The sequence below is a fragment of the Canis lupus genome, chromosome 32 (assembly GCF_003254725.2).
Source record: "Canis lupus dingo isolate Sandy chromosome 32, ASM325472v2, whole genome shotgun sequence".
NCBI classification, from domain to species: Eukaryota; Metazoa; Chordata; class Mammalia; order Carnivora; family Canidae; genus Canis; species Canis lupus.
The window spans coordinates 10874527-10899615 of NC_064274.1; the positions used below are offsets into that span (position 1 = coordinate 10874527).

The 25089-nt window shown below is 37.9% G+C and overlaps 1 protein-coding gene across 1 annotated transcript; it reads left to right on the forward strand.

Annotated features, from left to right (window-relative positions):
• NUDT9 (nudix hydrolase 9) lies at positions 1–24532 on the forward strand. Its single transcript, XM_025425321.3, has 8 exons — positions 1–432; positions 11825–12064; positions 13767–13862; positions 14915–15001; positions 19872–19983; positions 21088–21234; positions 23082–23166; positions 24031–24532. The coding sequence occupies exons 1-8, from the start codon at positions 326–328 to the stop codon at positions 24207–24209; spliced, it is 1053 nt and encodes a 350-aa protein (XP_025281106.1). The 5' UTR covers positions 1–325; the 3' UTR covers positions 24210–24532.
• The last annotated feature ends 557 nt before the right edge of the window (positions 24533–25089 follow it).

Sequence of the window (25089 nt, forward strand, 5' to 3'; positions counted from 1 at the left end):
TTTTGGTTTACGGCGCGGCTGTAAAGCGCGGAGCCGGGGCGTTGGAAGGCGCCGGGCGCGGGGCCCGGTTCCGCGGCGGCGGGCGCCGGGAGTGTTCGCGCCGCTCGCGGATCTGGTTGCCTTCGTGTCAGTGGTGGAAGCGAGGGATTGTGTTGGGAGAGCTCCAGGTCGTGTGTGTTTCTGTCAAGGACGTAGCTAGTCCTTCCCCGGAACGGGAGAGCGGCGCGGTCCTAGCGCCGGCTCGATCCCCGGGGCTGTCCCGCGGCCGAGGCTGGGGCCGCCGCTGAGCCTGACCTCGCCCCGCGGAGCCGCGCGGGGGCCGCTGATGGCCGAACGCTTCCTGGGCAAGACTTTGGCCGCAGCGTCTCTCTCTGTGGCCTTGGCCTCTGTGGCGGTCAGGCCCTCGGGCTGTGGCAGCGCTCCGGCGTGCAGGTATTTCCTCTTCTAGGGCTGCCTACTCCCGAGTTCTCGGGTGTGGGTGGAGCCAGTGTTGAGTCCGCGGGTGCCGTAGGCTTTGCCGGCGTCCCGGGTTTTCAGGGCGACGTTCACGTTTTCAAAAAAGGTCCCCCGGGGGGATGCCCGGGTGGCGCAGCGGTTTGGCGCCCGCCTTCGGCCCGGGGCGTGGTCCTGGGAGACGCGGGATCGAGTCCCGCATCGGGCTCCCTGCGTGGAGCCTGCTTCTCCCTCTGCCTGTGTCTCTGCCTCTCTCTCTCTCTCTCTCTGTCTATCATAAATTTATTTAAAAAAAAAAAAAAGGCTCCACGGTGTTTCATCTGCCTTTTGAGGAGGATTGGTGGTAGCGATCTTTCTTGGTCTCTGCTACTGAAATTTGCCATCCTCCAGAAGTCCCCAGTATTGCTGTCCTGCGAGAGTTTTCAGTAGCACTTGTTTGGATGTGGTGTGGACATGTCGTGTTTACTTGAGGCAAAAGGAAATTTTCTTTTGTTCCCTCCTCCCCCCCCCCACCCCTCCCCGCCCCGTTTTTGCCCTGTCTTGTCCTCCCCCCCTCCCCCTCCCCCTCCCCTCCCCCCGGACCTCTTATGGTAGCTGTTGGACCTTCTAGATTGAACTTCTCCTTTTCTCTCATTTTCCATTTCATTTGTCTTTTTTGTACAACGCTCTTACAGATTTCACTTAAATTTATCTTCCAGGTTGCTAAAGCAGACTTCAGTCCCGGTGCATCATCGGATCTCTTATTGAATTGTAAATTTTGACAAGAACTTTTTCCCCCTCTAATTGCTCTGGATAGCCGCCTTTTTTAGTTTGATGGATGTAAAAACTCTTGAATCTGTAAGAATGATAATTAAAGTAAATTATCTTCTGTTTTGTGACTTACCTGTTATGGGTCAGTGGTTCTATTACTTTTCAGTCCTTTTTCCTTCTCTTCTCAAACATCCGGTGGACACCGGTTATCCATTTATATTTCGATTCATGTAGGTAGGTAAAAGACATTGTTTTCTCAAAATGGGAGGGCTGATTTCAGAACATTGGCATCATGTCACGTACGTAGACTGGAAGGTTTCAGTTGAGTGTGTGTGAGCAGGAAGCCAGTAGGACAGGCTGGGAACTAGTGGAGCAAATTCCCTGCTGAGCATAGCTGCTTTAGCTTTATTCCCTACTATGAACTATGGTGATATTAAGCCTAAATTGCTGCTGTATTCTCTAATACCAGAATTCAAAACAGAGGTTCTAGTTTGGCTTTATCCCAGGGGGAAACCTAACTAATGCCAACATTTTGTTTGGAGAAGGAGAATGGCTGATTTCCATGGTTATTGCCCCACTGCCCACTTAGGACATTTGGGCCCACTTATCTCAAGCTTGAAACCTCTCAGACAAAAAAAAAAAAAAAAAAGAAACCTCTCAGACCTCCTCTTGTAGGAATGGAATCTGTCACCCACCCTTTTGTGCATATTCTCAAATATAATTTGTTGTATTTTGGTTTGTAGGTCAGTAGGAGTCCATCTACTTTCTACCTGAAATTAGTTACAATCTCTTAATCACTGGTGGTGACCTGTTCTCTCTCCTGCTGTGGATTTTGTTGGCCTTTTGTATCTCTTTTCAGTGGGATTTGGGGAGGGACAGAATAAACATCTATGCTTTTTAAAATGTAACTTTGCATGTCAACCAAATTACAATTAAAGTAAAATTTTTAAAAATTAAAAAATATTCCAAGTTAAAAACAAAACAAAACAAAACAAAAAAACAATGTTCTTTGGAAGTCATGAATGCTATTAACATTTTTTTTAATTTATTTTTTAAAGATTTTATCTATTTATTCATGAGAGACTCAGAGAGGCAGAGACACAGGCAGAGGGAGAAGCAGGCTCCATGCAAGGAACCCGACGTGGGACTCGATCCTGTTTTTTTTTTTTTTTTTTTTTTAAATTTAAATTCAACTTGCCAACATATAGTATAACATCCAGTGCTCGTCACATCATGTACTTGCCCTCCTTAATGCCCATCACCCGGTTACCCTATCCCCCATCCACCTCCACTTCTGCTCTCCTTTGTTTGATCGCTAGAGGCAGAAGTCTCATGGATTGTCTTCCCTTATAAGTTTTCCCCACTCAGTCCTTCCCTCTTCCCTTGTGGTCCCTTTCACTATTTCTTATATGCCACATATGAGTGAAACCATATGATAGTTGTCTTTGTCTGATTGACTTTTTCACTTAGCATAATACCCTCTAGTTCCATTCATGTCAGTGTAAATGGTGAATATTCATCCTTTCTGAAGGCTGAGTAATATTCCATTGTGTGTGTGTATGTGTGTGTGTATACATCGTTATCCAGTCCAGGACATCTGGGCTCCTTCCACAGTTTGGCTATTGTAGACACTGCTGCTATGAACATAGGGATGCAGGTGCCCCTTTAGATCACTACATCTGTATCTTTGGGGTAAATAACTAGTAGTGCACCAGCTTGCATTCCCACTAACAGTGTAAGAGGGTTCCCCTTTCTCCACATCCTCGCCAACCTTTGTTGTTTCCTGTCTTGTTAATTTTAGGTATTCTCACCAGTGTAAAGTAGTATCTCACTGTGTTTTGATTTGTATTTCCCTGATGACAAGTGATAACGGAACATTTTCTGATGTGCTTGTTGGCCATGTGTAGTTCTTTGGAAAAATATCTGTTTATGTCTTCTGCCCATTTCTTAACTGAATTGTTTGCTTTTTGGGTGTTGAATTTGATAAGTTCTTTAGAGATCTTGGATATCAGCCCTTTATCTGATACGTCATTTGCAAACATCTTCTCCCATCTTATAGGTTGACTGTTTCCTTTGCAAGAAGCTTTTTATCTTGATGAAGTCTCAATAGCTCATTATTGCTTTTGTTTCCCCTGCCTTCGTGGATATGTCTTGCAGGAAGTTGCTGTGGCCAAGTTCAAAAAGGTTACTGCCTGTGTTCTCTAGGATTTTGATGGAATCCTGTCTCACAGTTAGATCTTTGAATCATTTAGAGTTTATCTTTGTGTATGGTGTAAGAGAATGGTCCAGTTTCGTTCTGCACGTGGCTGTCCAATTTTCCCAACACATTTTATTATTTTCCTGCTTTGTCGAAGATTAGTTGACCATAGAGTTGGGGTGGGGGGGTCCATTTTTGGGTTCTCTGTTCTGTTCCATTGATCTGTGTGTGTCTGTTTTTGTGCCAGTGCCATCCTGTCTCAATCACAGCTTTGTAATACAACTTGAAGTCAGGCTTTGTGATGCCCCCAGCTTTGGTTTTCCTTTTCAACATTCCTCTGGCTATTTTGGGGTCTTTTCTGGTTCCATATGAATCTTAGGATTATTTGTTCCAACTCTTTGAAAAAAGTCCATGGTATTTTGATAGGGATTGCATTGTATGTGTAGATTGTTCTGGGTAGGATAGACATTTTCACAATATTTATTCTTCCAATCCATGAGCATGGAGTGTTTTCCCGTCTTTTTATCTCTTCCTCAATTTCTTTCATAAGTGTTCTGTAGTTTTTAGAATATAGGACCTTTGCCTCTTTGGTTAGGTTTATTCCCAGATATCTTATGGTTTTTGGTGCAATTGTAAATGGGATTGATTACTTAATTTCTCTTTCTTCAGTCTCACTGTTAGTATACAGAAATGCAAGTTATTTCTGTGCATTGATTTTGTATCCTGCCACATTGCTGAATTGCTGGGGTGGAGTCCTTTGGTTCTTCATTTACAATATCATGTCATCTGTGAAGAGTGAGAGTTTGATTTTTTTCTTTGACAATTTGAGTGCTTTTATTTCTTTTTGTTGTCTAATTGCTGAGGCTAGGACTTCTAGTACTACGTTGAACAATAGTGGTGAGAGTGAGCATCCCTGTAGTGTTCCTGAGAATGATATTTGTTGTAGGCTTTTTGTAGATGGCTTTTATGATATTGAGGTATGTTCCTTCTAGCACTATACTTTGAAGAATTTTAATCAGGAGTGGATGCTGTATTTTGTCAAATGCTTTCTCTGCATCAATTGAGAGGATTATATGATTCTTGTCTTTTCTTTTAATGTGATCTATCATGATTAATTTATGTATGTTGAACCACCCTTGCCTCCCAGGAATAAATCCCACTTGGTCATGGTGAATAATCCTTTAACTGTACTGTTGGATCTTGTTGGCTAGTATTTTAGTGAATATTTTGATATCCGTGTTCATCAGGGATATTGGTCTATAATTCTCCTTTTTGATGGGGTCTCTGTCTGGTTTTGGGATCAAGGTAATGCTGGTGTCATAGAATGAGTTTGGAAGTTTTCTTTCCATTTCTATCTTTTGAAATAGCTTCAGTAGAATAGGTGTTATTTCTTCTTTAGTTAAGGTTTGATAGAATTCCCCTGGAAAGCCATCTGGCCCTGGGCTCTTGTTGCTTGGAAGGTTTTTGATGACTGCTTCCATATCCTTATTGGTTATTGGTCTGTTCATGTTTTCTGTTTCAGTTTTAGTAATTTATAAGTTTCTAGGAATCATCCATTTCTTCAGATTGCCTAATTTGTTGGCATATAGTTGCTCATAATATGTTCCTAAAATTGTTTGTATTTCCTTGGTGTTGGTTGTGATTTCTCCTCTTTCATTCATGATTTTATTAATTTGAGGTTTTTTCTTTTTTTTTTAAGATTTTATTTATTTATTAGAGAGAGAGAGAGAGAGAGAGAGAGAGAAAGGCAGAGACACAGGCAGAGGGAGAAGCAGGCTCCATGCAGGGAGCCCGATGTGGGACTCGATCTCAGGTCTCCAGGATCACGCCCTGGGCGCTAAACTGCTGAGCCACCTGGGCTGTCCCCCCCCCCCCCACCCTTTTTTCTTTTTAATTAGTCTGGTTAGGGGTTTATTTATCTTACTAATTCTTTCAAAGAACCAGCTCCTACTTTTGTTGATTTGTTCTACTGTTCTTCTGATTTCTGTTTCATTGAATTCTGCTCAAATCTTTATTATTTCTTGTCTCCTGCTTGTGTTAGGCTTTATTTGCTGTTTTTTTCTTCAGCTCCTTTAGGTATGAGGTTAGCTTGTATATGTGAGATTTTTCTAATTTTTTTGACAGAGGCTTGTATTGAAATGTACTTGCCTCTTAGGACTGCCATTGCTGTATTTCAAAGATTTTGAACAATTGTGCTTTCTTTTTTGTTAGTTTGTATGAGCCTTTTTAATTCTTCTCTAATTTCCTGGTTTACCCATTCATTTTTTAGTAGGATGCTCTTTAACCTCCAAGTATTTGAGTTCCTTCCCGAGTTTGTCCTGTGAATGAATTCTGGTTTCAGAGCATTGTGGTCTGAAAATATGCAGGGACTAATCCCAGTCTTTTGGTATCGATTGAGACCTGATTTGTGACCCAGTATGTGGTTGTTTCTGAAGAAAGTTCATGTGCAGTTGAGAAGAATGTGTATTCTGTTGCATTAGGATGGCGTGTTCTGTATATTTCCGTGAAGTCCCATCTAGTCCAGTGTGTCATTCAAAACCCTTATTTCTTTGTTGATCTTCTGTTTAGAAGATCTGTTCTTTGCTGAGAGTGGAACGTTGGAGTCTCCTATCCTTAATGTATTATTATCTATGTGTTTCTTTCCTTTGGTTATTAATTGGTTGATATAATTGGCTGGTCCCACATTAGGGGCATAAATATTTATAATTGTTAGGTCCTCTTGTTGGATAGACCTGTTAACTATGATATAGTTTCCCTCTTCATTTCTTACTACAGTCTTTGGTTTAAAATCTAATTTACCTGATATGAGGATGGCTACCCCACCTTTCTTTTGAAGTCCATTTGCATGATAAATGGTTCTCCGCCCCCTCATTTTCAGTATGAAGGTGTTTTTAGGTCTAAAATGAATCTCTTGTAGACAGCATATAGATGGGTCTTGCTTTTTTATCCAGTGTGATACCCTGAGTCTTTTGCCTGGAGCATTTAGCCCATTCAAATTCAGAGTAACAATTGAAAGATATGAATTTAGTGCCATTGTATTACCTGTACAGTCCCTATTTCTGCAGATTGTCTCTGTTTCTTTGGGCTCCCTCTTCACTTACAGGCTCTCCCTTAATATTTCTTGCAGGGACTATTCTCCCTTAATATTCTTTCGGTTTTTGCCTATCCTAGAAGCTCTTTATTATCTTTCTTTCCAATCTGAATGACAGCCTTGCTGGATAAAGTATCCTTGACTGCATGTTTTTCTCATTTAGTACCCTGAATGTATCATGACGGCCCTTTCTGGCCTGCCAGGTCTCTGTAGGTAGGTCTGCTGGTCATCTAATATTTTTCTCCTTAATGTTAGGAATCTCTTTTCTCAAGCTGCTTTCAAGATTTTCTCCTTCTCTCTGAAATTTGCAAGCTTCACTATTATATGATTGAGGTGTTGATTGGTTTTTGTTGATTTTGGGAGGGGTCTTCTCTCTGTCTTGGATATGTATGCCTATTTCTTTCCCCAGATTAGGGAAGTTCCCAGCTATGATTTGTTCAAACATGCTTTCTGGTCTTCTCTCTCTCTCCACGCCCTCTGGAATCCCAATAATATGGATGTTATTCTTTTACAAATTATCACTTAATTCTTGGAGCCTCTCCTCATGGGCTCTTAGTTCTCTCTTTTCCTCAGCTTCCTTCCTTTCCATCAACTTGTCTTCTATGTCATTTACTTTCTCGTCTGCCTCATTTACCTAGGCTGTTAGACCATCCAGTTTAGACTGCATCTCAGAGTATTTTTAATTTCAGCCTGATCTCATTTCTGTACTGAGATTCTCTAGTGACTTTTATGATTTTTTTCACATCCACCTAGTAACTCTATAATTGTATCCTGAATTCTGTCTCTTGATATTTTACTTAAATATATATCCATTAGATCAATGGCAGAGAGTATTACCCCTGGTTCTTTCTTTTGTGGTGAATTCTTCCTTTTAGTCATTTTGTTCAGTGCAGAATGGCTGTATGAGTGAGCAGAGTCAAAAATACCAACCACGACCCAAGCAAAATACACACTAGACAATCCCAAAGAGGTCAGGGACCAGAAAATAAAAGAAAAAAGACAAAGAAAAAGAAAAACAAACAAAAAATATAATCTCACAGAGTGGACCAAAATGGTGATCTACTTGGTCTGAGTGTATTTTGGTCTGTATGTTAGAAAGTACTAAGTTCCAAAATTATAAAAGAAGCAAAACTTACAGAGACAACAACAACAAAAAGAAAGGAAAAGGGGGAGGGAAAATTGTGCAGGGGAGAGAATACAATCTCATAGAGTGGATCAAAGGGTGATCCACTTAGTTCTGAGTGTATTTTGGTCTGTATGTTAGAAAGTACTAAGTTCCAAAATTATAAAAGAAGCAAAACTTACAGAGACAACAACAACAAAAAGAAAGGAAAAGGGGGAGGGAAAATTATGCAGGGGAGAGAATACAATCTCATAAAGTGGATCAAAGGGTGATCCACTTAGTTCTGAGTGTATTTTGGTGTGTATGTTAGAAGGCACAAATTCCAAAATTATTTTTTAAAAAAAGCAAAACTTACATATATACAAAAATAAAATTGAATATGGTGAAAGGAAACCAAAAATGAGGAATGTATCTATAACATGTCATTGTAAAATATGAAAGTTAAAAAAGGAAAAAAAAACTTTAAAATGAAGAGTTGATAAAACATTAAACTACTTGAGACAGTAAAAAAGAAAGAATATTGGAAAATTTTAACCTGAAAGATAGATAAATGAATCATAAAAAAAAAAACAACAAAACCTTGAGTTCTTTATACTATTTTGCTTCAGTTCTGGAGCTTTCCTGTGCTGCTTGGTCAGTACACTTGCTATTCCCCTGTTCTTTCAGCTGGTCTTCTGTGGGAGGGGCCTGCTGTGCTGATTTTCAGGTGTCTGTGCCTGGGAGGAGATGCTCCACCCCTTGCCAGGTGGCAAGGCTGAGTGTAAACAATTTGTCCTGTGAGGTCTTTGTTCCCTAGAGGCTTTTACACCTCTTTTGAGGGCGAAAGGAAAAAAAAATGGCTGTGTCCAGATCTCTAGCTCTGGAGCCGAGAGATCCTGGCATGTGCCAAACTGCAGACTCTTACTGTCTCCTGGTTCAGATCCTCCCTGGGGCAGGCGAGGGAGACAATGATTGGTGCCATTTGCAGGGCTCTGGCTGGGAGAGGTTTTCCCTGGTTGTGCATGCACCTGCTCCATCCCTCCCAGTGGAAGCGGAGGGTTGCCTTGCTTCTGGCTGTTTGCAGGGCCCTGGCACAGATAGGGTTCATCTGGGTTGAATGCACACCTGCTTGGACTCTCCACTCCTTTGTAGGGACCCAGTAAGGAGAGCATCACCCATTCCTGCTCTGGTCCATGGTTTGTGGCACAACAAGCAGAGCCTTCTGGGCTTGCTAATTTAAACATGCTCCAATGCTCCAATGCTTGGGAACTTTGCTGGCTTAGGCACTCCTGTTCTTTCTGTGCCTCCAGGAAGATTGCAGGGACCCCACTGTCCCTCCTGCAATTCTGCCTTGCTTCACCACTGAGCACTTTTCAGGCAGGCAAGTCTCAAAGGAGCAGATTTCTAAAGGTCCCAATTTTGCACCCCAGGGCTATATCACTTTCTTACAGCCCTTAAAAAGCTCCCTCCCCCTGACATTTATCTTCTAAATATCCTGTTTGTCTTCTCTGCACTCCTACCTTGTAAGAAGCGTCATTTTTCTGTTTGTAGCGTTCCAGCTGTTCTTTCTTTACATCTCAGGTTGAATTCATCCTGAACACAGGTGTTCAGGATAGTTTGCTAGTTAATCTAGCTAAATTTGGGGAACCAGATGAAACGAGGATCCCTATTCTGCCATCTTGCCTCCCTCCCATGAATGTGCTTTTTTAAAGATGCCACTAGAACAATGTAAAATTGCTTGCCCGTTATTTTTTTAAAGATTTATTTATTTTAGAGAGAGTGTATGCAAGTCAGGGGAGGGGCAGAGGGAGAAGGAGAAAGAGTAATCTTCAAGCAGAGTCCCTGCTGAGCATGGAGCCTGAGGAGGGGCTCCATCCCAGGACCCTGAGATCATGACCTAAGCTGAAATCAAGAGTCCAACACTTAACCGACTGAGCTACCCAGGCGCACCAGTTACTCTTCTTTTTTATAATGCTTGCACCCTGGGTGAAGTGGGGTTCATCTAAAACCAGTGACTGCTTATTGATGCTCAGAAGTTTTAAATTTTGATGTAGTCCAATTTATTGGTTTTTCTTTGTCGCTTGTGCTTTTGGTTACATCCAAGAAGTCATTGTCAAGTTCAGCATCATGAAATTTTCCCTGTATGTTTTTTTTCCAAGAGTTTTATAGTTTTAGGTCTTATGTTTGGGTTTTGATCCATTTTGCATTAGTGTTTGCATATGCTATAAAGAGTAAGGGATCCCTGGGTGGCGCAGGGGTTTAGCACCTGCCTTTGCCCCAGGGCACGGTCCTGGAGTCCCGGGATCAAGTCCCACGTCGGGTTCCTGCATGGAGCCTGCTTCTCCCTCTGCCTGTGTCTCTGCCTCTCTCTCTATGTCTATCATAAATAAATAAATAAATAAATAAATAAATAAATAAATAAATAAATAAATAAATCTTTAAAAAAAAGTAAGGGATCATCTTCATTTGCATGTGGATATCTAATTTTCCCAGCCTTATTTGTTGAAAAGACAATCCTTTCCTGTTGAATAGTTTTGTCACACTTGTTGAAAATCATTTGACCACCTATGTGAGTGAGGGTTTGTGTGTGGGCTCTCTATTCTATCCCACTGGTCTATATGTCTGTCTTCCTACCAGTATTATTCTGTTATGATTACTATAGCTTAGTTTTGAAATTATGCCAGTATTTTACCATTAGGATTACTATAGTAAGTTTTGAAATTAGGAAGTTATGACATCTCCAACTTTTTCTTTTTCAAGATTGTTTTCAAGGGACTGGTTGGGGTTCCTTGTTTGTGATAGTTTTCAGTCTTTCACTGTCATACCAAAAAGTGAGCTTTAATATATGACTTTTAATATATTGAGGTAGTTTTCTTCTTCTATTCCTAGTTTGTTGAATGTTTTTTATTGTGAAAGGTGTTGGATTATGACAGATTTTTCTGTATTAATTGGGATGATCATCTGTTTTTTTCTTTCATTCTGTTTATGTGTATTGTGTTGATTGATTTTGGTATTCCAATCCTTGCATTCCAATAAATCTCACTTGGTTATGGTGTATAATCCTTTAATGTGCTGTTGAATTCTGTTTGCTACTATTTTGTTGAGGATTTTTGTATCAATATGTATAAGGGGTAGTGATCTATGGTTTTTTAGTAGTGTCTTTGTCTAGCTTTGGTATTGGGGTAATAATGCCGGCCTCATAGAACACATTTGGATATATTCTTTCAATTTTTTTTGAAGAGTTTGAGGAACATTGGTGTTAATTCTTTGAGTATTTCATAGAATTCACCAACAAAGCCATAGTCTCCAAAGCGTTTCTCTGTGAGTAGTAAGTAGGTTTTGCATCAACTTTTAAAATTATTTGTATAACCCCATTCAAATTTCACCACTTGTCCTGTGGAAAAATTTTTTTCTTTTTGGTTCAGGAACCAATCCAACATCATTGATTGTGTTTAGTTTTCATGTCTCTTTAGTCTGCATCTATCCAAAAGAGTTCCTCTGTCTTTCATGTTACCAATTGAAAGAGTACACACCTTTATTTTGCAAGCTATCCCTTGACCAGGTTGTATTCTATATTTCCTTATGTTTTCAATTCTGGTCATACTTATGAGTAATACCTCAGAAATGATCACTGTGTACTTCTCAGTGAATGATACAGATGTGGACTTATTTCACCAACCTAGCAAGTTGGTGTTTGCCCTTGTGACAATTAATCATTTGTCACAAGGGCAAATTGATATTATGAGAGCCAGGGAAGTGTGCCATCAGTTTAGAATTAGTATATTTATCATAGTCAGACTTTTGGTAGTATTGTGTTATTTCTTATACAATGTAAGAACCTTACAACAGATATTTCCATTTTTTTGTTCTTTTGTTCCATTTTTGTCATACATTTTACATGTGTGTTAGATTATAGCCCATTTTTTAAAAAGTCTTCCTTTACATTTGTTTTTATAGTTGAATTTTCATAACTTCCCCCACTTTCGTGCTAACAAAAGTAAACATCTGTCCCTTTTTCTCAACTAAAAGAAATTCAGGGAGTAGGTTCCAATTAATAAGATTCGGCAATATTTTAAAGTTTTTCATATTTGAAAATAATTTTCTCATAGATGTTAGACTTTTATACTTTGAAATTGAAAAGTATGTTTTTGGGTCTTTGAATTAGGTTATTTTTAATTTCTTTTGGTATTTATGTAGAACATTTGTCTTTTTTTTCTTTTTTTCTTTTCAGAAACACATTTTCATTCTGTGGGTTTCATCTTAACTCGAACATCATGTCTAACTCTAATGGTGCCAAACAGAATTCCCACAACAAGGCTCGGACATCTCCTTATCCAGGTTCAAAAGTCCAACGCAGCCAGGTTCCTAATGAGAAAGTAGGCTGGTTTGTTGAATGGCAAGACTATAATCCTGTGGAATACACTGCAGTCTCTGTCTTGGCAGGACCTAGGTGGGCAGATCCTCAGATCAGGTGAGCATAATTTCTGGCATTAACAGATAGCTAGGGGTAAGATGGTGAAGAGAATGGTTGTCTTTGTAAATGATCACTTTGACAGCTGAAAAATCATTTTTATCTATGACTTTGTCATAACTAAGTTTCCACATTTGCTTGAATTCTTGCTAAAACTAGAGAATCCATGTTTGCTTGTTCTTTTAGAGGTTTTATGATGATCCTTCCAAAAAAGTAAATCTATTTTACTGTGGAGTTGTTTTATGGAATGGCAAGTGGTGGTATCTATTTTCATTTATTCTATTTTGGTCATCAGTAGAACATCTTTTGTGGTTATTTTCCACCATAGCTAGACTTGTGTTTGAAGTAGTAAAAAAAAATATATTTTTCAGAATTTTTTCAGATTACTAAGAATAGGATGATAAAATTGGAACAGTGTGAAAAACACAGAAAAGGGATAGATAAAGGAGAAGGAAGAAAACAAATACTCAAGCAAAAATCCTTTGACTAAATTCATAGAAGTACATTGACTCATGTTTTATATTTATGTTCCTTTTAACGAATATGATGAGTTTTTTAATGTACTGTGAACTAGGTATTGTACTTAATTTTTTATAAGCATTATTTTCTTACAACTATTCTGGAAGACAGAGGGTTGTTATTTCTACTTTATAGAAAAACAAAACCCACGTGCAAAAATGGAAGCACAGAAAGGTTGCCCTTTACATATGGTTACAGAGCTAGTAGATGATGGTGAAGGTTGGACTTGAACTCAATCGGACTCCAGAATTCATGCTCTTAACCACTCTGCTAAACTGCTACCATAGTTTTAGAACAGTTTTACAAGTTTGATTTAATGGACAAATTTATTATGAATGGTTCCCAAGGGATTATTTAATCAGGTAAGTAAAAAGTGTTGCTAGTTGTATAGATCCAGTGTTATTAGTTCATTAGGTTAAACTGAAAAGAACCAAAACTTACTTCAGAACTTACTGTGAACTCTGTATGCTATACAACTCCTTATTCACTATCAACAGTTATATCAGTGATTTCATAATGGTGAGGAGAGAGTTTATTCATATTTACTTTGAAAATACTTTTATTGAGGAATGGCAAAGGCAGTAAAGTACACATTTCTTAATTGTGCTTCTAGAGCTCAGAACGATTTTATATTTATACAGTTCTATCCCATCAAGATTAAGACTTAGAACATTTGTAACATATAATATCTATTTTGATCTACATCATAGTTATTAAGAAGTTTTGTGGTAAATTCACTGTTTTGTGGGTTTACTTTGATGAAAATATTAGCTAGTGTACATTTGAGGAAATTAAAATTACTTTGAGACAGTAAAAATATCAAGATATCAGAAAGGATCTTATTTTTGGGATCACACTAATTGCTATATTGTGCCCACAGACAATTCCTCCTTGCTAATAGTGATGTAGACTTTTTTTTGTAGCATGTGGGGAGGAGCTACAGATTTTCTGCAGAGTCCTTCCCAGAGGGGTTATAATATACATCCTTGTATTATAAGGTGCTTTGGTTAACACTTTAAGAAACTGTTTTAAAAGAGTAAGATGGATTTATAAATGAAAACTGACTCTTAAAAATAATTAAGTTTCAGGGATACCTTATTATACATAACAGATTGATATTAGTAAGCTTTTGGTAATATTGGACCATTATTTCTTATTTTGCTTTGGCATTCTCTCATTACAGTGAAAGTAACTTCTCTCCCAAGTTCAATGAAAAGGATGGGCATGTTCAGAGAAAGAGCCAGAATGGTTTGTATGAGATTGAAAATGGGAGACCCAGGTAGGTACTGGGGGTGGATATCTTACAATAATGGGTCTTCAAAGGCTAAGAAACCCAATTAACATTTATTGAGTGCTTGTATGTGCCAGACAATGTACAAAAGAATTTATACATGTGATCTAATTAAATCATTAAAATAACTCTGTGGGCAGATATTGTAGTTCCATTTATAGATAAGAAGAGAGAATATAAGCAATTTGTATACAATGAGTGGCAGAGACAGTATTTGAATGCACTTTTTTGGTAACTCTGCCTTGAGGGTAGAAATAATTCATTGAATAAATGAACAGAGAAGGGAGGGGCGCCTGGCTGGCTCAGTTGGTAGAGCATGTGACTCTTGATTTAGGGGTTGTGAGTCCGAGTCCCACAGTGGATATAGGTATTACTTTAAAAAAAAAATAACAGAAAGGGTTGTATGAGATGGGAATAAGAAAAGGGAATGGTGAGAAAGTGAAGGTAAGTGTGGGTATCTTGAATGATAAATCATCACTGTTGTAGAGACAGATGATGCTTAGGTGCAGACCATTCATCTGCCCTGTTGTAAGAGTCCTGTAAAGTTTTGGCTTGAATTTAGGAGCATAGATGAAAACTGAAACAAATTCACATATTGAGAACAACTTTGAAAATGAGATCTTCCTCCTAGATGAAGCCCAAAACTTAAGACATGCACAAAAGAAAAGTTAAACAACAGTGTTAAGGAAATAATGTGATTTTAGTGCCAGATATGTGATAATATTAGTGGATTTGGGATGAGATATTATTTCCCTCTTATAGTATTTACTGCCTTCTTTTAGGGTTAAGTTGGATTAAAAAAGATGAACACAGGGACACCTGGGTGGCTCAGTGGTTGAGTGTCTGCCTTTGGCTCAGGATGTGATCCTGGGTTGGGGGATTGAGTCCCACATTGGGCTCCCCACAAGGAGCCTGCTTCTCCCTTTGTCTATGTCTCTGCCCCTCTCTCTCTGTGTCTCTCATGAATAAATAAATTTAAAAATCTTAAAAAAAAAAAAAGATGAACACATTCAATTGATTTTTCATTTTTTTTGTCCCAGAAATCCTGCAGGACGGACAGGACTGGTTGGTCGGGGGCTTTTGGGGCGATGGGGCCCAAATCATGCTGCAGATCCCATCATAACCAGGTAAGAATGAAAAAAAAAAATTTCCATAGCAGAGATTGGAGATATATCTACTATAACCATATGTTTATATACACACATATATGTTTGTGTGTATATATATACATGTATATATGTGTAAGTATGTGGGGTTGTATATGTGTGTGTGTGTGTGTATAGGTGTACTTGTGAAATCTGTCTTTTAAAAGAACTTTATGTGAAATCATATATAAGTGTAAAGCTGTAGTTTTATGTTAAAAGAGTATGCTAGGCATTATCTGAACAAAGTTAGCTTACCTGGTATTTACTGAACATTTGTTTGTTCACAGAATAGAGTATGTGCTTTGGAAGATATAAAAAAATTAAAGAATCCTAAGTTTCAGATCCCTGTCACAGAAGAGCTGTGGCTTAATTTGCAAGATGAAAAATATAAAATAAGAAAACATGTCAAGGTTAAAAAAAAAAGAAAACATGTCAAGTAACATGGGTGATACAGGATGCTTTAGAAAATTAGATTAGGGGCACCTGGGTGGCTCAGTTGGTTAGATGTCCAATTCTTGATTTTGTCTCAGGTCATGGTCTTAGGGCTGTGAGATTGAGCCCTGTACTGGGCTCTGTACTGGGTGTGAAGCCTACTTCAATTCACCCTCCCCCACCCCACCATTTAGATTAGATGTGGGTCATGATGATGGTAAACTGGAGCACCCAAGAAAAGCATTATTAAGGAGGTAGACTTGAGCTGAACTTGAAGCTTGGATATGGGGACAGCAGGAAGCCTAAGAAAAAGGCTTGTAGTAATATCTGAGTACTGAGGGATAGCGAAAAGACTAGCTTGGTTGAAACAGATTTTTGTAGGAGAATAGTGCATCATCAAACTTATTTAATTTTTGTGCAAATGTGGAGAATATTAAATGCCAAAGTTAGGGAGTGTGAACTGCAGCCACTGAAGGTTTCAGAACAGGAGACAGGCATTCTCTTCCTAAGGCACATCTGATAAGCCAAATATTATTCAGAAGGTCCCTGTGAGCATAAATCAGAATAAAGAGGGTAGGTGAATCCAATGTTTATTTTTATTTTTATTTTTTATTTTTTATTTTTTTTTGAATCCAATGTTTAGATGTACTTGACCATATCTATAGGAATCATCTTTCCAACGTATCTGGAATATTCTGTCATCTTTTTAATTTTTTTATTTTTAGGATTTCCTCACTTATCAACTCCCTCCTCACATGTAATTGTCACTTTCATTTAAATAATGCAAATACCCTCAATATTTTTACTTCTTTAGTTTTGATACTTTGAGGGCGTTCTGTTCTTTGAAGAGACTTTGTTTTTCTCTTATCTGAGATATAAATATGATTTACAATTTAAGTCTAGGGAAGCAGCTTATTTCCCATATTTTCAAGTTACTGGAAGAGGCACCGATATTTGTCCCATCTTACTCTCCTACTTGACCTTTCAGTTCTCCTGTCAAAAGAGATCTTTACTCAGCTTTCACCCCAATTTTATCTTTCATCCATCTACCCATATACCTACTCACCCACCTAACAATCCATATCCCTCCTGTCTACCTACCTATGTATCTACCTGCCAGCCTACCTATTGGTATCAAATTCCTTTAGAAATTTTATGGTTTAAATGAAATGAGAAAAGTTGATATATTTTTATTAATGAATATAAGTAAAAAATATTAACTGACAGTATCAGTGTCTTTCCAGTTTGGTGAGGCTGGCTAACCTCAGGAAGGAATGCTAATAAGAGGCCAAGAAGAAGAAAAGGGAAGCTAGAGACTTGAAAGTTTGCTAATCTTTATCTCTGGTGGACCAAATATATGAGAGTGTATGTGGTGATGGTGTAGCATTGTTTTGAAATGATAGACATTCTGAGCTTGTGCAAATGAGACCCTGAAGGCTTTGAGGTGGTCCAAGGCTTTGAGAGTGCCCAGAGGTGGCAGAGTCTAGCTTTCAATTGTGCTATTAGGTTGATGCTCTTGGCTACCTCAGACATGGATCTATCTATCAGCCCATGAGTGCCTCGAAATAGATGAACGGCAGTGGAAATGGAGAGAAGTATGGAGGTTAGTTTTTCTATTTGTTTCGCAACAATGGAGGTAGGTATTAACCTATTTTACAGATCTGAAATGAAGCTTCACTGAGGTTTAGTGACTCACTTAAATCTTGTAGGATCTGAAATTTGAATCAGGGGTATTTGGCTCCAGATACTTTGCTTTTTTCTCTTCTATATCAGTTTTTCACTAATGAGTAATCCTAAGAGTCACTAGTCGCTTTTAAAAAGATTCCATTCCCTTTTCTTTCAAGTACTTCATGATTCAGAACAGTGCTGTATAGTATAGAATTTCACAAAGGTTCTTATCTGTTCTCTCCAGGGCAAGTGTTACATTTTTCTATTCCCAGGTGCCTCTCCTAGGGATTCTACATATACAAGTATCTGACATTTCTTTAGATCCTTTAAAGAGAAAATGTGATGGGAAGTGTTAATATATTTGAATAAAATCAGATCAAAAGTTAATGGTGTTAACAGTTTCTAGTTTTGGTGAGACAGGAAGGTGTGGGCCATCAGAAGTGGGGAGGAAATATCAATAGTATATAGAAATATTGACATTTAAGTAGTGTTAATGAGGTTCATTAATTAAAATGATACATTATTTCCATTATATCAAGAAATTTTTTTTTAAACTTGGTAATAATGTATTAGGTACTAATAAAGAACAAAACAAGAAACAACTCTGCTTAAAAATTCTTAAGTGAGTGCCTTCAGCATAAAATCTGAGAATGTAAACCCGATAGGCAAGGTGTTCATCATCCAGCTGGTCCTGCCCTGCCTGCCCGGCTGAACTGCAGTATTTCTCTCTATGTTTTGCTTCTCTTCCTTGTGCTGTAGCCAAGACTGGTTGGTTGGCTGGCTGTGCAGCAGGGGACTGTACTGGTCTTTGTTTTATCAGCTCCTTGAATTGGTGCTAGTAAATGTTTGTGAGTGAATGGAGTCATCACCTTCTTACCCCTCCTTTTATCTAATTAGTGTAAACATTGTGCTTGTTTGATTTAAGTATATAGTATAGTGATTAAGAGTATAGATTCTGGAAACAGATTGCTTGGGTTCAGATCCTGGTTTATACCCTATGAGCTCTGCACTCTTGGTAAAGTTTAATCCACTTCTCTGAGCCTCATTCTCCACATATGTCTGTAAAATAAAGGTAGTAATGCAACTACCTTATAGGGTTGCTTTGAGATTTAAATGGATAAGTATGCTAAAGACTTAAAACAGTGTTAGGTACATAGTAAGTGCTATCTAAATGGCTTTTAAGGGACGGACTCCTGGGTGGCTCAGCGGTTGAGTGTCTGCCTTTGGCTCAGGGCATGATCCTGGGATCCAGAATCTGAGATCAAATCCACATCAGGTTCCCTGCGTGGAGCCTGCTTCTCCCTCTGCTTATGTCTCTGCCTCTCTCTCTCTCTCTCTATCTGGGCCTCTCATGAATAAATAAATAAATCTTTTAAAAAAGTGGCTTTTAAGAAATAAAAGTGAAACCCATGCTCTCTGATTCTTACCACTTCTGCCTTCAGTCCTGTCCTCGTCATCTTGTATGGGTCATGGTAAAGTTTTCTAGCCTTCAGTCTTGCTTCCCTCCAAACTAGCCTCCATACTTTTGTCAAAGTGAGTGAGCTTTCTAAAATACCAGTTGCTTATGGCTTTACCGTGCTTAAAAGTATTCTCTGGCTCTCTAAGCAATTGACTTTGATGAATTCTTTGCCTACTCTTCCAGCCTCATCACCCTTCTTTCTCCCTCTGACACCCATGGGGCCAGACCCCACCTATACTATACATTCAGTTTCTTCAACATATTATAAGAAACACCTTTGTTTCTTGCCCATGTTTATACCTATGTCTGGCATCCTTTAAAAACAGATGCTGTCTTCTTGTCCCAATTATCCTTTCATTTCTATTTACTATAGTCCTCAAACTGTCACTGTCTTTTATAATTTATTCACTTACATGTCTACCTCCACTGCTAGACTGTGAGCTCATTCAGGGCAGGAATTATAGGATAGATTTGAAAGCTACTATATAAAGAAATTTGGAAACTTCTATTTAAACACATTTATTTCACTGAATCTAATGCAAAGCAGTCATTAGATCTTAGGCTTTGTTTTTTTGGTTTAGTACTGGAAGTTCAAAGTCTTTATCTTTGCCCAAGATAGTATTAGAACAATCCTTACAATTGGGTGTAGGGGGTGGGTGTGGTGGGGATACAGAAGGGAAAGGGGAGATGTATCAGCATTTCTGGGAAAGAGGCTATGGTTAGAAGTACATTCTGAAAGTAACAACCCTTTGATACTTTTTTTATTTATTAAAATTTTTTTAAAGATTTTATTTATTTGAGAGAGTGGGGGTGGGGAGGGGCAGAGGGAGAGGGACAAGCAGACTCTGTGCTGAGCTCGGAAATAAAAGTATGGGGCTTGATCCTGGACCGGGTAGAGAAGGGAAAGGGGAGATGCCACTACATGATTTGTGATTCTTAAAAAAAATCCTTAGACTTTTTTTTAAGTTTACACCCCTGTCTCTAAATTCTGTTAGGCTTTTAAACTTTTTTAGACAGTACTTTAAGTAGTAAAAGCTATTTATATTCTGAATTTTTATTACAGAGAGAACAGTGTCTTATATAGAAAGTAAATATCTGACTTAGTTTGTAACAGTGCTAAATATAGAATGTTTCTATTACAAAATAACTTTTCTGGTAAAGCTAGCTGATTTGAGGTAAATTTATACATATTCTTGTTATAAAGAAAAACACATCTATAACTTTGTCTCAAGCTTGAGTCAAATCCTTAGTCCTTGTTTTAAATCAGTTATGATCTCATATTACTGTTTACAGGTGGAAAAGGGATAGAAGTGGAAATAAAATCCCCCATCCCATTTCTGGGAAAAACATCTTGCAGTTTGTGGCAATAAAAAGGAAAGACTGTGGAGAATGGGCAATCCCAGGGGTAAGAATTCAAATTAAAATAATGTTTTAAGTTTTTCTTACTTGCTTCATTTCCTGCAAGGTTCTTGTGTGTGGCTCTTTTTTCTCCACTCATCCTCCATTCCTCCCCACTTCAGTTAGTAATTTTTTTGTCATTCATTGCTGTGATGACTCAATAGCAAGTGGAAGATAATACATCAAAGTTGTCAGAATTTGAGCCTAATTATAAAACCCTTGGAAAAGAATGTGGACTTGGAGTTAAAAACAGGCTTGTATCCTGGCCTTTCCACCTTGAGCAGAGTCTGTGGAGTTCAGACCCTTCTCCCTAAAATAAAGATAATTGTATCTACTCCATAGAATTACTAGCAATAGCATATAAAGCACCTGACATAAAGTGGGTATTCATAAATTGTTGGATCCCATTTTAGAATTCAACCTCTACTCCAAGTCCAAAGTAAAACTGTTAGCATCGTTTTGTTGAATTCTGATAACTTCAGACATAGAAAGATAACTTCTATTATGTACTATTCTGTGTAGTTTTTAAAGTTTCTACATTATCAAGAATAGTGTACTTTTGTTGCATTCATGTCAGTGTATATTTGAAGTGGCTTTTTTAAATGGGTATTTGTGCAACAGAGGGGTTTTTAAAAAAATCTTTTTTATTTTTTAACAACAGAGGCTTTTATATTTTATGCCATATTGTGAAATGGAGATAGTTGGATAAGAGGATGACTCTTTATACTGCTATCTGCAAGAATGGTTTTTCCTTTGTAAGATAAAAATGGATTGGAATGAACAATGGGAAAGTGTCAGCTTGCTGTATTCTTTCTTGCCTCCAGGTCTTCCTTAGCTGGAGTTTAGAAGATCCCAGGAAAGGAGTCTGATTGGCTCAGTTTACTATAGGCTAACCTTGGACCAATTACTGTGGTCAAATACATGAGATGCCCTGATTGGCTGCTTCTACAAGAATCAAATGGTTTACAGAAGAACATACTACAAGAGAATGAGGATACATGATTATGAGCAGATAGAACAACAAATGTCTGCTGTATCACCAGTAAATATTTGTTGCATGAATTAAAGCCTATTCTGTTTTTTCCTCTTAAAACAAAAATGTGACTCTTAGGGGATGGTGGATCCAGGAGAGAAGATTAGTGCTACACTTAAAAGAGAATTTGGTGAGGAAGCTCTCAACTCCTTACAAAAATCTGGTGCGGAAAAGAGAGAATTGGAGGAACAGTTGCACAAACTCTTCAGCCAGGAACACCTAGTGGTAAGAAATGGTGAAGGATAGAGCCCCGTGGATTAGTGAAAATTACTTAGAAGTTCACCTGGAAATCTGGTAGATTATTCTCTAAATAAACTGAATTACTTGTGTATTTGAAACATATATTCATAAAAACAACTTAAATTGTCATAGATTTGCACTGTAAATAGAGTTCTATTTAAAGTTTATAGCCCAACTTTAGGTCAATTATGTTAGAATACATTTTTTTTTCCTCTGAGTTTTTCTTTAGACTAGTTGTGAGCTAATATGATCCCATCCATCTGAAAACCTTTTAAAAAATTTACATGAATTTAGCTCTTTGCAAGAACATTTATATTTTAAATTATGTTATTCAGAGTTTTTCTGGTTGATAACCATTTAAATCTTATGTCTATTTTGTCTATATGCCCTTTGTGATTTAAAAAAATCACCTTATAAGGTACATGTGTACTGATGATAAGGAAAAAGAGTTTTTTCTTTTTTTGCTGGATTTTCTTCCATTTGCTTTGTTTTCTTTCTAAAGCTAGATCCTTTTCTTTCTGGATGGCTAGATCCAAATCTTTTCATGTATTAATAGTTTAAATATTAGTCTTTACTAGATATATTTACATATTACTATAAAAGAATCTTTGTATGTCTGAAACTATAATTATAGGAATTACTAAAACAGAAAAAACAGAAAAATAGCCTTTAAAAAAGTCATATGGCCCAAATGTGTCTGTTTCCACATTATGAAATTAAAATCTGTGGAGTTGAGGGTTTTGTGAATTTTTTATTTTCATGTGATGGGGAGGGAGGGCTAGGAGAAGGGGCAGAGGGAGAGAGAGAATCTCCACATTGTGGGTGGGACCTGACCTGGGGTTCGGTCCCATGCTCCCAGAGATCATGACCTTAGCTGAAATCAAGAGTTGGACACTCATCCAACTGAGCCACCTGGGTACTCTCAGGGTTTTATGAATTTTAAAGCGGATTCAAATGGTTCTGGAGAATATTTTTTCTTGGGAAATTTATAATAAGCATATGGAATGCTACATGAAAGGTTCTATGATATTTAGATTTCTTTTATGAAAGGTTAAATAATGGAGTCAGTTAGGTCAAGGGGTTTTAAAATGGAGCTAAGAGGCCCTTAAGAAGGTGGGCCTTATACACTTCCTCACCAGGTGGAGCCCTGAACTTTTAAACTGGGCCAAACCGCAAATACTCCAAAGACTCCTATACAAACACCTGCAACTTGCTAAAGAACAATCTTGCTTAGTGATAGCTTTAGCAACCAATTATATTCAGCCACGATCGGTTTCCTGTACCAATGCTAGTCAAAAATCTTTGTAAACAACTTTTTTTTTTTTTTAATTTTATTTATGAGAGACACAGAGAGGGAGAGACATAGGCAGAGGAAGAAGCAGGCTCCCTGTTGCGGGACTTGGTCCCAGGACCCTGGGATCATGACCTGAGCCAAAGGCAGACGCTCAACCACTGAGTCACCCAGGTGCCCCTGTAAACAACTTATAGAAGCATTCTCTATCTTTAAAAAACCCTGATTTTGCTACCTAGTGCGACACTGGATTGCTACCTAAATCTTTGTACCCTGAATTGCAGTTCTTTGATCCTAAATAAATGCTTCATTTTTGCCTCCTGACAATTTGAGGTTGGCGTATTTTTCTTTATTGTGATAAAAACTACATATTTTACTATTTTAACTATTTTTAATGTACAGTTAAGTAATGTTAAGTATATGCACACTGTTTTGCAACAGAGTATTTACATTTCTGATTCTAATGAAGGTTAACATGTATCTGCTCTACCCATTCCTGTTTCACTCTACACTTTTTTTGTCTGTCTCCTTTTGAAAATAGATATATAAGGGATATGTTGATGATCCTCGAAATACTGATAATGCATGGATGGAGACAGAAGCTGTGAACTACCATGATGAAACAGGTAAACTTAGGTTTATTAGACTGACCAGATAAGAGGCACTCTGATATTTGTGGAAGGGAATGCTCATCAAAGAGCATTTGCTTTTTCAAAGCTCTTGAGCCTTGCCAAATTGTCTTACAGAAATATTTCGTTTGCATTCCCCACAGTGATTGAGAGCATTATTTTTAATTTTTTTGATAATTACAATTATTTTAGTATATTTATTTGCAAATATAATTATGAATATTTTCAGTTTTCTGGTTTGGTGTCATGCTTAGAAAGGTCTACTTACCTTACAAGTATAAAATGAGTCACCAAGAATTGTTTTATTTTTTTTTTACATTTAAATCTCTAATCCAAAAAAATAAAAAATCTCTAATCCATCCAGAATTTATTTTGACATAAGTTTTCATACTTATTTAATATGAACTTTTGTTTTTAAGGCTAATATTCTTTCTTTTTAAAGAGAAAAGTTCCCTTATTGATGCCTCTACTTAAAATTTAGGAACTTGGAAGTGTGCTTGGATGGCTCAGTCAGACATCTGACTTCAGCTTAGGTCATGATCTCAGGGTCTTGGGATCGAGCCCTGCATTGGGCTCAGCACTCAGCATGGAGTCAGCTTGTCCCTCTGCCCTTCCCCACACTTGTGCTCTCTCTATCTCAAATAAATAATAAATAAATAAAATCTTAAAAAAATTAGGAACTTGGTTAACATTTGGGCATTTGGAACTATGGAACATTCTAGTTTTTAAATCACTGGGCCACATAATACAATGGTGACTTAAGATTGCTTTAGTAAGAATACTTGAAGCTACAGAATTATGTTGAAAAAGAAATAAACACATGAATTACTTTTTTTTGGTGATGTTTTTCTTTGGTAACAGGTGAGATAATGGATAACCTTACCCTGGAGGCTGGAGATGATGCTGGAAAGGTTAAATGGGTGGACATCAGTGATCAACTCCAGCTTTATGCCAGTCACTCTCAATTCATCAAACTCGTGGCTGAGAAGCGAGATGCACACTGGAGTGAGGACTCTGAAACTGAGTGCAGTGGGTTGTAGCCCCCATCATTGTGGGAACCACAGGCCAGCAAAGGGGTGCGTGCTGAAAGAAGGCATCACAGAGCTCATACTACAAGGGGGCAGGGTTGGTCACTTGGAAGTTAGTTTATTCACTTTCAAAGCTATTTGCATTTAGGTTTACATCAGCATAAAATTAGTAAATACGGTGAAATGCAACATGGAATTTTCCGCTTTTCAATCAAAAGAAATATAAACAATCATATTTTGTATGTATTCTATTTAAGCATGGCTTAAACCACGTCTTAACCAAAAGTCTTTGAAGAATCATAATCTGAATAAAAATAAATTTATGTTGGCCATCACTTCTGTTTTTCATCTAGTTCTTATTTGTCAGTTCTTTTTTTTTCTTTTTTTTTTTTTTTTAACCCCCTATTGATCTTCTGGGGTTTGAAGGATATTCCTGCCATATCAGACTCCTTTAGGAGAAGCACCACCATTGTGTATTCTAATTTATCTGTAAATTATTTGATTCTTATTTTGCTTTATGTGATTTTGCTGAAGCTGATTTCAAAATGGAAACCTTAGATATTCTTGACTTTAGAGTCCAGTGTTCTGAGGAAATTTCAGTAACTATTTTAGTCAATAAAGATCAAGATCAATGAACAAGAGCTCATGTTCTCACTTTTCAGAAATTCTGAATTAAAAAATATGTCCAGGAAATTAGTAATTTAAATGGATAAATGTATTTCACTCGACTGTAAATATATGTGTCATAAATGAATTAAAAAGTTCAGAAAGAGGGGATCCCTGGGTGGCCCAGCGGTTTAGCGCTTGCCTTCAGCTGGGGACGTGATCCTGGAGGCCTCGGGATCGAGTCCCACATCGGGCTCCCTGCATGGAGCCTGCTTCTCCCTCTGCC

Coding starts and splice junctions, on each gene's coding strand:
- NUDT9 (XM_025425321.3), top strand. CDS start 326: ATGGCCGAACGCTTCCTGGGCAAGACTTTGGCCGCAGCGTCTCTCTCT. Junction 12,065..13,766: donor TGGGCAGATCCTCAGATCAG/GTGAGCATAATT, acceptor CTCTCATTACAG/TGAAAGTAACTTCTCTCCCA. Junction 23,167..24,030: donor GAACTACCATGATGAAACAG/GTAAACTTAGGT, acceptor CTTTGGTAACAG/GTGAGATAATGGATAACCTT.